We start from the raw sequence: 13,125 nt of genomic DNA, 5'->3' as shown, positions 1-13,125 counted from the left end.
ATAACCTCAAAATTAGCAGAAGAACGGAGGATATGGAAACAGATAAATGAACTGACTCAAATGGAGTAAAAATAGGAACCTATCAAGCACAGGAAGAGTTTTTTGGTGGAAAAGATCAATAACACTGGCAGCTGATTAACTAAAGAAATAACGATAAGTGAAGAAGTGAAAGCAGACACAGTATAACTCACTGCAGGAATAAAAGTAATTGTAAGAGGCAACAGTGGATAATCAGTGCCCACAAATTCATACTAAAAGACAAGTACAAATTTCAGAAAAGGTTTAACAGGGGCACCTGTGTGGCTCAGTGGGTTAAGCAGCTGCCTTCGACTCAGGTCATGATCTCAGGGTCCTGGGATAGAGTCCCACATCAGGCGCTCTGCTCAGCAGGGAGCCTGCTTCCCTCTCTCTCTCTCTCTCTGCCTGCCTCTCCATCTACTTGTGATTCCTCTCTGTCAAATAAATAAATAAAATCTTTAAAAAAAAAAAAGAAAAGGTATAACAAATTTAGACTGGATCACTCAGGAAAATAGAGAACATCTCAACAGATCTACAACTGGGAAGCCAAATGAAAGAGGAACAGATCAAAAAAACCCAACGAACAAAAATTGCGTCCGAGAGGGGCTCACTGGATATTCAAACAGACACTGAGGAGAAAGGACTGCAAATCTCCTCAAACATTTCCAAGGCATGGATATCAGAGAAACTAGCTGAACACTCTCTCTGTGGCACCAGCATTCCCAGCTCACGCAGGCCAAATGAAACCAGAAATTCAAGACTCTGCATTAACAGAACGAAGGGCAAAAATGACATGATCACATTAAGGGAGACAGAATACAAATATGGGCATACTGGACAACATGTCATGTTAAAAGCACTCAAAGTAGAGAGAGAAGGAAACCCCAACCTAATGAAAGCCACAGATGTATGAAAAGATGAAACCTATTCAGTAGGAACCGTCTGCAACATTCTCTTCTATCATCAGCAGGTAATGAAGTGACCCCACCACTGCCTTTGTGTAGAATACTAAACATTCTAGTCAGAAGAATTATGCAATGAAAAATAGAGTAAAGGAATCTAAACTGAAAAAGAAACAGTAAAACTCCTTGTTCACACCTGACATGATTACAGAAATGCCTTAAAATCATCATTTTAATTTTTTTACTGCTTTTGGTCATTGTTGTATTGTTTATTTCTGCCAGTATTTCCCTACTAGACTTGCCGTTTCCCAAGTTGTTCATGTTATACAATACGGAGCTAAGAAAAATCTTGGAATAAACAACTTAATTTCCACCAAGGAACTAAAAAAGGAAGAGACTAGGATGAAATTTCGTAGAGGATTGAAAAAAAGAAAAATCTTAAGTAAATAAAATAAAAGGTTAACACTAATGGAACACAGAAAGTAATGCCCATTTCAATCAATAAAACAAAACTGGCAATGCTTTAACTCCATAAACCATTACATAATAATAAATAGGGAAATTTGTTTTTTTATGATTTAACTTATTTACTTGACAGACAGAGATCACAAGTAGGCAGAGAGGCAGGCAGAGAGAAAGGGAGAAGCAGGCTCCCCAATAAGCACAGAGCCCGATGCCGGGCTCATTCCCAGGACCCTGGCATTGTGACCTGAGCTAAAGGCAGAGGCTTTAACCCACTGAGCTACCCAGTGCCCCTAAATAAGGAAATTTATGAAAACAAACAAACAAAAAACAAAACAAAGCAGGGAATTCCTAAAATTGGACAAGTTATTAAGACTGATTTCCTAACCCTGAACCAAAGAATCAGAATGAATCACTATAGTTTCAAAGGTTCCTAAAAAGGGGGCAGAGCATCCAGGTGATTATGGAGTCCTTCGCTTCCCATCATTCTTCATTCAAGCCAACCCTGCATAACAAACTTAACCCAATCACTCTTCTCTGGACCTCCTCTTAGTTTTCCTTCTTCAATTTTCCATGCCACCATACTCATGGAAATAACTCCCTCCTTTACAACAAATGCAGGTGAAATCTCCTGCTGGCTGCAACGCTGGATTTTGTAGCTTGGAGCTCACTGCATCCATGGCCTTTATCAATTTCAACTTTCCCCTGCATTTTTTTAAAAAAGATTTTATTTATTTATTTGATAGACAGAGGTTACAAGTAAGCAGAGAGGCAGGCAGAGAGAGGGGAAGCAAAGCAGGCTCCCTGCCAAGCAGAGAACCCGATGCGGGGCTCGATCCCAGGACCCTGGGATCATGACCTGAGCTGAAGGCAGAGGTTTTAACCCACTGAGCCACCCAGGTGCCTCTCCCCTGCATTTTTGCTAATACCCATGGATTCAGGCTACAGGATCACTTCTTTGAACATAGGCTTAGTTCTGAAAACTGACTTTGCCTAAAATGAGCACAGTTATACAACATGGTTGCACTTTCTGGTCTTCCCAGAAGAATCCACCTCCAAAGAAAAGACTTCCTAACAGGCCTCAGTGTTGAGAGAAGAAGAGACCAAGTTAAAGGAAATGGAATTAAGAAGCTCTCTCATGTTCTTCCATCGATGGCCTGGGCTGCTTGTCCTGGGCTGCCTGTGAGCACCACAGGATCTTCTTGGTTTTCCAGTTCCCTTCTTTGCTCTGCTGGGCACATGCTTCTCTTTCCCTGTCCCTTCCCTTCTACATAAAAGAACATTTATCTCCGCTGTGATACAGATCAGTTTGCTTTCCTAGGACATTATCCTGGATGAGTACTTAAGATTAGCTTCTTTCGAAGAGTAGGTTTAGTTTTCTTTACCTGCAACTTCGTAAGACACTAATCTATGTATGTATATGCTTCTTGGTATCCGCTTTGATTTCATTTCTATTAATATATACTCTACAATGTCCCATTACATTAGCTGTACAACATGTGGACTCAAAAACTCTATAGGTGCTACTATACTCACCAATAGTAACTAATATCTGGCACCATAAAATGCTATGGGAAAACAACTGGAGGGGGTCCCTGCATTCTTTTCACCCCACGGAAGCCTGTACTTCCCAATCCCACTTCCTCATGTTGCCCATCATCCTTCTCCATTCCACACTGGTAACATTCAGGCTATAGATTGTATTTGTGTCTCTTTCAGCTTTTTTCTTTGTCTGTCGTCATTTGTGATATGTGGTTTGGCCCAGAAGGTGTTATGCGATGTGAATTAAGTGACATACAAATACTGTATGTATTCACTTATGTGAAACAATCTAAATGAACAAACAAGAAACAGACCTATGATAGTCTATTTTGTTTTGAATTAAGTCCACCAATAATCTCAATAAATGTAAAAATTCCAAGATGACACACATCCTATACTATAACCTGTTGGTTTGTAGCAGTGTCCAATACTGGCAGAAGAGAAGAGATTCCCAGGTCAAAGTCCAAGTGTCTTATGGCTCACGACACAGCAAACATCATAAACATATTCATCACACTAATTCCAATGGCCAGCCGGCCACCCTCAACTCATACAGAGACGCAGTGCACATGGGGTGGGTTTGTGTTGGAGACTCTGAGCATAGGAAACCCCAGTATCTTCAAGGAACATCTAGCATATATGCCCAATCCATGGCCAGGAAAACAGACCATCTGTTTTCCTGTACAATAAACTCATCTGTCCTTGACCCAAGACCAAGATGCTATTACTACACTACCAAGCATTCTTATATGCAGATATGAGTGGAATGGCCATTATAACTAAAACATCAATCAAGGAAACGCTCACGCAGATCAGGAGGTTACCACATGACTTCAAGGAAGAGTGATAATACTGTATAAGGCACATGTGTGATTTGTCTCAGATATCCACTACAGTTCAGATACATTTTCCATCATGATCTCTTGCTGCTCACCTGGCGCTGCTGTACAGTCACATGCAGGGTAAATCCCAAAGTTAATGTACCTGGAAGGTTTGACTTTACGATCTTCCAACCATCGGCCATAGGGCCAACTGCAAAGGTCTGGAAGGTACCCAAGATGCACACTGTAGCACCAAAGGCACATCCCTGGCAACTCTGTGAACCTATCAAAGTAGCATTCATTCAACATCATGGTAGAAATCTTTCACCCAAATGCTGTCAGTGTGGGTCTATTACAGACAATGTCCACTGATTGCCTATTCTCCTGTGTAGATGAACCTACCTGGCTAAGGAGACCTGTCAGCACCTGATTTGGGTGTCCAGCCAATGCTTTGAACTAGAACATTCTCTGTTCTCTGTCTGGGTAGCTATGCATGTTCTAAGTCACTTCCCAGGGCTGACCCTAGCCTCCATTCCTGCGCCATTAGAAGCCTGAACAGAGACCCTAGACAACCTCAGAGCTTCTCTTACAGGCTTCTGGGGAGAAGACCAAGCCATCAGCACTGACTAATGTCATTTCTGGGGTGGCTCAGTTGGTTAAGTAGCCACTCTTCATTACAGCTCAGTTCATGATGTCAGGGTCCTGGGTTCGATCATGTCATCAGCTCTCCACTCAGCAGCGAGTGTGCTTCAGGATTCTCTCTCTGTGTCTTCACTCTACTCACTAGTGTGCTTTAAAATAAATGATTTAAACAAACAAACAAACAAACAAACACACAAACTGGGGCTCCTGGGTGCTTAGTGGGTTAAACTTCCAACTTTTCATTTCAGATCGGGTCATGATCTCAGTCTCAGGGTCCTGAGATCGAGTCCTGTGTCATGCCTCAAGCTCACTAGGGAGTCACTTTGAGATACTCTCTCCCTCTCCCTCTGCCCCGCCCCTGTCTCTCACCTGAGCTTTCTGTAATATAAATGAATATGTTTTCTTTTTTAAGATTTTATTTATTTATTTGACAGAGATCACAAGTAGGCAGAGAAGCAGGCAGAGAGAGAGGAGGAAGCAGGTTTCCTGCTGAGCACAGAGCCCGATGCGAGGCTCGATCCCAGGACCCTGGGATCATGACCTGAGTGGAAGGCAGAGGCTTTAACCCACTGAGCCACCCAGGCGCCCCTGTTTTCTTTATTTTAAACTGATCTGGAACTTATGTATATACCTTTTTTAAGTTAAGAAATGCATGAAAGACATTAATATATGTTATGGATTATATAGTATTGAATATAGCATTCTCACGATAAAACTGTATTTGACTATTTTTATTGGAAGATCATAAACAATTGCAGGCTTAAGCAGTTCTTCATCAGCACACCAATGCAGGCAGCAGAAAATCCGCATACACTAACTTTAAGGACACTCTCAATTTTAGGGCTTCCTTGAAACAGCTAGTTAGTTTCAGGGCAAAGTGTCATTGCCTTTGCGCCACACACTGTGAAAGAATTCAAAGAAGAGACATTCAAAAACATCTTCCACATCCACCTCTGCTACAATTAATGTGTTTCACCATAGACTGGCCCCTGTGACAGTTCTGGTCAATGGTGTAGAGAGAGTGCTGCCTTGGGGAGGAAGGCTTTCCCTGAATGAGAACAGAAAACACTTAAAATCAAATCCACTATGTCCCATGAGGTTTACACTGTCTCCTTTGCTACAAGAAACATGGATTGCTCTCTGGTGCTGGGCAGTTATCCTGGGTCCAGGATAAGTCAGGTATAAGCACATGGCTGGGGGTAGACAATCCCAGAAAGAAGACATGTAAAAATCAGATTATACTTGAGGTTGTCTGGGCTATTTCAGAAGACCTGAGCATCTACCAACTCACTGGATATGTAAATAACCAAATATCCACCTTTTTTTCTGCATGTATGCAACAGGCTTTCATGGTATTGCTGACCACAGCAGAACCGCTACTGAAAAATGTATTATCCTTCAACTGATTCCATGTTCAATATGAGCATACCATGCTACCCAACTTGAATGGTACCGGTCTCTACAACTCATTGAAATCCTCTTTTCACTCAGGTCAAGAGGCGTGTAGGGACAACGTGAGCTCTGAAACAACATAGGGACAGCTCCAAATGTTGGGAAGGCTGTTTGCAGCAGAAATTGTCACTGCTGGTAATTGGTGACTGACTTCTCAATGATTCAGGGCCTTGCACATGGATCAGAGCACAGGATAGATTCACCCCAGGGCTGAGTAGAAGTGAGGGCGTGCCCTGCCAACCACAGGTCATCATGCTTGCAAGGTCACCCATCTATCCTGGTGGAGACCTATGTTGGGTTATATTCCTGGGATACCAATGCTGCTCCATCACACCTTACAGAACACTATGTTCTGTTTAAGTTAGAACAACTAGTCAGCACCAAGCCCTGTTCCATATTTGTTTCCTTCAAATAAATGTTAAAAAAAAAAATCATGAAGTCTCCACATTTTTCCCTAATAAGTGCTGACACTGAAGTGAACAACATGGATGACATCACTTCCTAGAAGGGAAAATAACAACAACTAAGGAACTGTTACTCCTCCAATCATAAAGGAAGGAGCGATGTCTCAATTTAACTAAAGGAATTTATAATTCCCCCTGGAGAATTACACTCACATTTATTTATATTTTTTAAAGATTTTATTTATTTATTTGACAGACAGAGGCCACAGTGGGCAGAGAAGCAGGCAGAAAGAGCGAGAGGAGGAAGCAGGCTCCCGGCAGAGGAGAGAGCCTGATGCGGGGCTTGATCCCAGGATCCTGGGATCATCACCTGAGCTGAAGGCAGAGGCTTTAACCCACTGAGCCACCCAGGTGCCACTACTCTCACATTTAAATTAAATTTTGAATACCATGACATTCCATGGAAACTCTTGTTAAAAATCTCTATCAAGGCAGGTAAGCTACACATCAACACAGGAATAAGGACAACAGAGTAGATCCTACAGGAGTAAAACCCAGTTATGTAAGAGACGATTCACATGGGGAGAGTCTCAAATTAAGGTACACCAGATGTAGGAAGCATAAATTCAATACAATACAGAGAAAACTATTTCTATTATGAATCTAGAAATCTCTTTACTTGCTAGGAAATCATCAGTTTTCAAACTTGGAAATGACCTGGTTTGAACCAAGGTTTCTTTTCCTTCTGAAGATACAGGTACACACACATATGTATGTACACGTGCTTCTTCCTACTTAGTTCTGCGACTTCAAAATTGATCTTTAGCTTAATATGACACATCGCATTCTGTGCAGATCAAAACCCTAAAACTCTCCTTCTGTTTTCTATGCTCACAAAACAACAGGAGAAACATACAGGGTAAAATTTGATCGATAGTCCTTGAGATTTTTGTAGCTGTGGCTTATCATTATATCTGCAGTGACTTTGTTCAATTAGCCATCAGTAGGTAGAACCCCTGGGTGTTAGATGGTGAGCCATGGCTCAGGACAAGAAAAAGAAACTAACATTTACAAAAACCATTCATGACAGTCCTTATCAAAATCGTAGCAATAAAGAAAATCTTGTAATTCTGAAATAGAGAAATACACTCAATAGCATTCTGTGAGGTCAGCAGTACCCTGATACCAAAGCAGTATAAACAAAAGACAAAAAGCTAGTTTATCTGATGAAACTTCTGCTACTCTGGTTTTCTTTGGAAACCCATCTACATGTACAAAATAGAGTCAAAAGGAAAACCGAATCACACTAAAAATAATTGTCTCTCTTTAGAGGTCCTTCTGCCCCTGAATCCTTTAAAGTCTACTAACAAATACAGTCCATCACTGAATAACGTGCTTTTCATCAATAACGGTCCACTTATGCACAGAGAAGTTTGCTTGATATAAATCCAGTGCACTACAGTAAATGTCTTTTCATTATGATTGCCTTCATATTTAATTTCTTCAAATTAGTTCCTTATAAAACTAAGGTATGTACAGCAGACCTCATACAAAGAATGGGACGACTCACGACAGGTTGTAATTAACCCATCAAACACCACAGATGGAGAGAGACTTTTGAAACACAATGACAGGGACCGCTGGGGGGTTCAGTGGGTTAAGTCCCTGCCTTTGGCTCAGGTCATGATCTCAGGCTCCTGGGATGGAGCCCCAAATCCAGCTCTCTGCTCAGCAGGGCGCCTGCTTCTCCCTCTCTACCTGCCTCTTTACCTAATTGTGACCTCCCTCTGTCAAGTAAACAAACAAACAAACAAATAAATAAATCTAAAAAGAAACACATGGCAAATCCACTTCATCTTGTGCAAGAGCTCCTAGAAAATCACTGGGAGGATTCTCAGCAGTCCAAACAGGAATGGGCCCAGCATAACATACTCACGTACTCAAAGATTGAAAAAAGAGCCACCAACAATACTTTACCTAGCAAAATTATTTTCCACAGAGGCAGAAACGAAGACATTCCCAAGTAAAAACCCCTCTAAGCTTACCAGTAGATCTGTCCTACAAGAACCATTAAAGCAAGTCTTTCTAGATGACATAAAAGGATTCTACGCAGAATCCCCAGCCACCTGAGAACACAGAGCTCTCCACTGAACATAAATATATAGACAATTACACAAACCTGCTGTGTTGCAATGAAATACCAGTCACATTTATTTCTGCTACAGAGCTTTGTTTTGGAAAAATAAAAAATAAAAAATAAAAAATGAAGAAAAATCACAAATGTAGGTCACAGAGTATAAAAGAATTTGTGATGTCAGTAACAAAGTCGGGAGGGGGTGCAAGGGTGCAGACAGGAAGAGTTTTCTATATAACTGACACTGAGTTTTAACAAAGGTTTGTTTCAGGGCACCTGGGTGGCTCAGTCAGTTGAGCCTCTCTGCCTTCGGTTCAGTTCAAGATCTCATGGAACTGGAATATAGACCCACCCTGGGCTCTGTGCTCAGCGCGGAGCCTGCTTCCCCCTCTCTCCCTGCCTACCTCTCTGCACTTGTGATCTCTCTCTGTGTCAAATAAATAAATAAAATCTTTAAAAAATAAAAATAAAATGTTCGTTTTACAGCTAAGTTGTTTTAATGAATCTCTAAGGTAGCCACAATGAAAATACTCATAGAAGACACATAACTCAATGACAAAGGTATCAAGACATATCATGGGTATTAATCCTACAATTAATTAGATAAAGTATATTTTTGTATTTCATACCAAAAAATGATACAGAATATAAAAAGTTTTAAAATTCCTCTGAATTCAAAAGAGTCTTTCTCTCATGCAGAGAATAAAAATTCACCCACAAATACATGAAGAAATTAATTCTATGTGGATGACAACTCACATAGACATGGTACAACATTCACTGACCACTCACCAAGGAGAAAAAAAGTAAGGGCGACATAGTATATGTGCGACATACAAACCAAACACAAAAACACACATAATTTACCGGCAAAAAGCATAAAGCTCATTCTTTTTTGTTATACTCACATGGTCTTGAAATATGCCAAAATATACTGAACTGAAAATTCTCTTCCTCTAACAACCTGCACAGATAAAACCCAACCCACACCTAGCTAATGTCGTGGAATGAGCCAGACAAGGAAGCACGTTCTTAGGAAATTACCAAAGCAGAATAAGAGGAAACTCAACCCACAAAGTCCTAAATAAAACATTGATGTATGACAGAAAAGGAAAACTTCTATATTACCATAATTTTGAACTTTGTCTATGTACCCATGAAAAACAAGCAACTGATTGGCATGTCTTCATGGACTATAGTATCGTAAAGAACTCTCATTAAAATCAATCATAAACAGCTCTAAGTAAAAACTTTATGAACACTTAAAAAGCTTGAAAGACGTGTATTATGGTGTCGGAGGCAGGCCCCTGGTCAGGGCAGCCTCTGCCATTAAAAGATGGCGCCTGGCTAGTTGCCAGGTTAGGATTGCCTCGTGAGACTAAGCGGAACGCCCAAAGAGGAGGTAAACAGCATTGGTTGCTAGCGAAGTTGTTCCTTTAGGTGCACAGCCTGATTCGCTCCCTCCTGTACCCGGCTCGCTGATTGGTCATGTAACATATGTATTACATATTATGTATGTAATTATGTATATTATGGTATTAATATATTCGTTCCCCTCCACAGAATGTAACCCTATAGTCCATTCGGTTAAGACACAGGAAATAAACATCATCTTCATTTCTGAATAAATAAACATCATAGATATTGAAAATATGTGGAGAGACACTGTAAGTGAAATTAATATTTGCGATTAAATTCTGATACATTCTGAGGAAAGTAGAAGAAAAAGCTCATGATTAATTTTCCATGAAGCAACACTGCATTACTGAACACAAGGATTTTTCAAACATGGAGGTCTGAGGTACCTGGGGGGTCAGTCAGTTAAGCATCTTCCTTCAGTTCAGGTCATGATCTCAGGGTTCTGGGATCCAGCCCCACACTGGGCGCCCTGCTCAGCAGGGACTGGGCATCTCCCTCTCCTTTTGCCCTTCCCCTCCGTACTCATTTTCTCTCTCTCTCTCTCTCTCTCTCTGAAACAAATGAAATTCTTAAACAAACTATATGGGAATATTACTAATTGTCTAACTCACTTCTTATAAAGCACATGCCCATGTCCTATCAAGACATTTGATGTAAAAAACTCAAAGATAAATCTCGTATAAAACTAATTACAAAGTGAAAAAACACATGACAAAGTCACAAGTTCACAGAACAGTCATACAATGATGCAATTATTAAAAAATAAGGTAATTAATGAAAATTTCTTAAAGGCTACAAGTTCAAGTTCTAAATGTGGTAGTTCCCCAATATGATTTTATAAGTCGGAGTTCTTGTAAACAAATAGAGACATTACAGTATTTCACCACTTTAAAATGAACTCATAGAGCAGAAATTTTGATATGGGGGAAAAAAAAGAAAGAAAAAGAAAAAAGACCATTTGAAGGGAAATAAAGCAGTACATTTTCTCATTTTAGGGCAGTACTTTGTTACCTGAAGAATTTATTGAAACTGAATTTTGTAAGACTAAGATTAAAGCCTCTATGCCTTAGAAAGTATAAGCCAGAACACATTAAAAATCTGTCTCCAGTGTTCTGGGAATTTCCCCACCACACTCCAGTGTGCATACAACTACCCTGACCTACTTGTCCCATAATGATAACCAGAATTGACAAAGGCCATGGTGTATAGGTCCTCAGAAATAGGCATGATTTCCCCAGGGCCCTCACAACAATAGAAAGCTCTCAGATTAGGGGAGTCCTCCCCCTCAAAGGAGAGTCTCCTGGCTCTTCCTATGGACATGATGGACCATCACTATGGCAGAAGGAGAATTCCTAGAGAATAGAAGAACTTGATAATGTTAGAGAGCAGACCGTTTCGCTTGGAAAGAGAGAGACATTAAACTAGGCAAGTCTCCAACTGACATTCAAGGAGAGCTACTCGAAACACTGCTTAAGGTCCACCCTCCTCCTTCAGACTTGGACCTCCCCTCTGTCATCTGCCTCACTTGTTCCCACCTACCTGGATGGAAGCCTCTGGTCTCCTTTCTCTTCACATCCCAGAGCTGCTTCTCTTGCTCCAAAAACATGATCAGGTCTGGCTTTGACAGAAGACCTGCTTATGAGGAAAAAGGAAAATGACTATTGCTGCCAATTCTAACTGTCCATCAGTCTTGTGTTCAGGAGAGAAGAGACAATATTGTACAATCCTAGACAATGGTTTCCCAAAAGCTGTTCTCCAACAGACCCTTTAGAAAACACAGGAGGCAGAGCACCTGAGTGGCTCAGGATGATAAGCCTCCTTTGGCTTAGGTCATGATCTCAGGGTCCTGGGATCAAGCCCCACATCAGGCTCTCTGCTTGGTGGCGAGCCTGCTTCCCAGCCCCCTGCCTGCTTCTCTGCCTACCTGTCATCCTTCTCTGTCAGATAAGTAAATAATGTCTTAAAAAAAACCACACACACACACACACACACACACGAGAAATTTCCATTGTTCACATCTTGACCTACACTTCCAAGTAGTAGACATGATAATAAGAAGGGGAAATGTTGGTTTAAGGTGTGAGCAGCACCATTTATGTCACTAAAGGTTGAGAACTGCCCCTCCTCTACACAAGCAATGATGTTTCCTTGAGGAAGGAGAAGCTAAGGCTGAGAAGGAAACCCCATGAAGACTGTCTTTTTGGAGATTTCTCTTGGAATGACTAGAATTCAGATTCAGGCAGAAAGGGAAACAAGTAGATGGAGAGAACAGTCTTCATGGGAAGGAATAAAACCCTGAGTAGTGTTTGGGAAATCTGGAAGGAGTCGTCCTCACCCAAGAAGAGGAGGTGTCCATAGCTCTCCAACATCACATCCCGGTACAGTTGCCGCTGAGTGTGGGTCAGGCATTCCCACTCATCCTCCGAGAATTCTATGGCCACATCCCTGAAGGTCAGCAGTCCCTGTAATAAATACCACAGTCTCCAAGTGTCCATTGACACAGTTCACAATGTATTCTAAGATTAAGCCTGGAGTTAATGTCACCAACTAGAACTAGATCCGACCATTCCTTCTCCCTGAGATGGGTGTGGAGTTAAAAACAAAAAACAAAAAACAAAAAACCCTATGGGGCAGAGGGCTGCCTGGTTGAAAACTTTCACTCCCAGAATTCAACTCTGTTCACTACACAGAGGTGACAGCCTTCCTTGTGCAGTGCAAAGTGTTGGGATGTGGGAGAGGAGCCAATGGTCAAGAAATTCGAGGTATGTTTTGATGTGAAATATTGGGGCTCTGGAGTGAGTGATGAAGAAAGGATTGTTGAGATAGCCATGGTACAAACACTGTGGTCCTAACGCAAGTGGAGAGGAATGTGAGCAGGACTGGTTCTATGCTTTCAGGTGGGGAGGGTGTGAGTGATAGCAGGAGGCTCTAAGGAATTTGGAAGCCAGTTTCCAGGACCCTCAGGGCCTCCCAGCTGGTGTTTTGATGAGGCCACTCACTGTATATTAACACTTTAATCAAGACACCCTCCAGATATTTATCAGTGGGTCCCAAGCTTGAAGGATGGTGCCTAAGCTACCTTTGAGGAATGGAGTTCAAGTTTCCAAAGCAATTTTCATATGTTAAAGAGGAATTACAGGATTCTGGAGGTCTATTGTTAGGCTAAGGCTTCTTTTTGCATCCGACAAAACATTAACCTTGAGGCAGTTGTGAGTTCTCTGAGGAATGTCCTACTCTGCCTTTCTCAGGTATTTATCAACAAACTGGAAGTTGAAGGACAATTCATTTTATCCACACCTCTTCTGACTTTGTTCTCCTCAGAAACTACA

General features: G+C 41.3%; 1 protein-coding gene across 1 annotated transcript; it reads right to left on the bottom strand.

Annotated features, from left to right (window-relative positions):
* Positions 1-191: 191 nt before the first annotated feature.
* Positions 192-12,258, bottom strand: LOC132008685 (KRAB domain-containing protein 5-like; the record flags this gene model as incomplete). Its single annotated transcript, XM_059387278.1, has 4 exons — positions 192-251; positions 3,859-3,966; positions 11,322-11,428; positions 12,132-12,258. Coding segments are annotated over 4 exons (402 nt in total), but the record flags the coding sequence as incomplete, so codon positions are not given.
* Between the last annotated feature and the right edge of the window lie 867 nt (positions 12,259-13,125).

This window comes from Mustela nigripes, unplaced genomic scaffold (assembly GCF_022355385.1).
Source record: "Mustela nigripes isolate SB6536 unplaced genomic scaffold, MUSNIG.SB6536 HiC_scaffold_662, whole genome shotgun sequence".
Classification (NCBI taxonomy): domain Eukaryota; kingdom Metazoa; phylum Chordata; class Mammalia; order Carnivora; family Mustelidae; genus Mustela; species Mustela nigripes.
The sequence above is the reverse complement of the archived record's forward strand: the minus strand, read 5'-3'. Positions and strand labels throughout refer to the sequence as shown.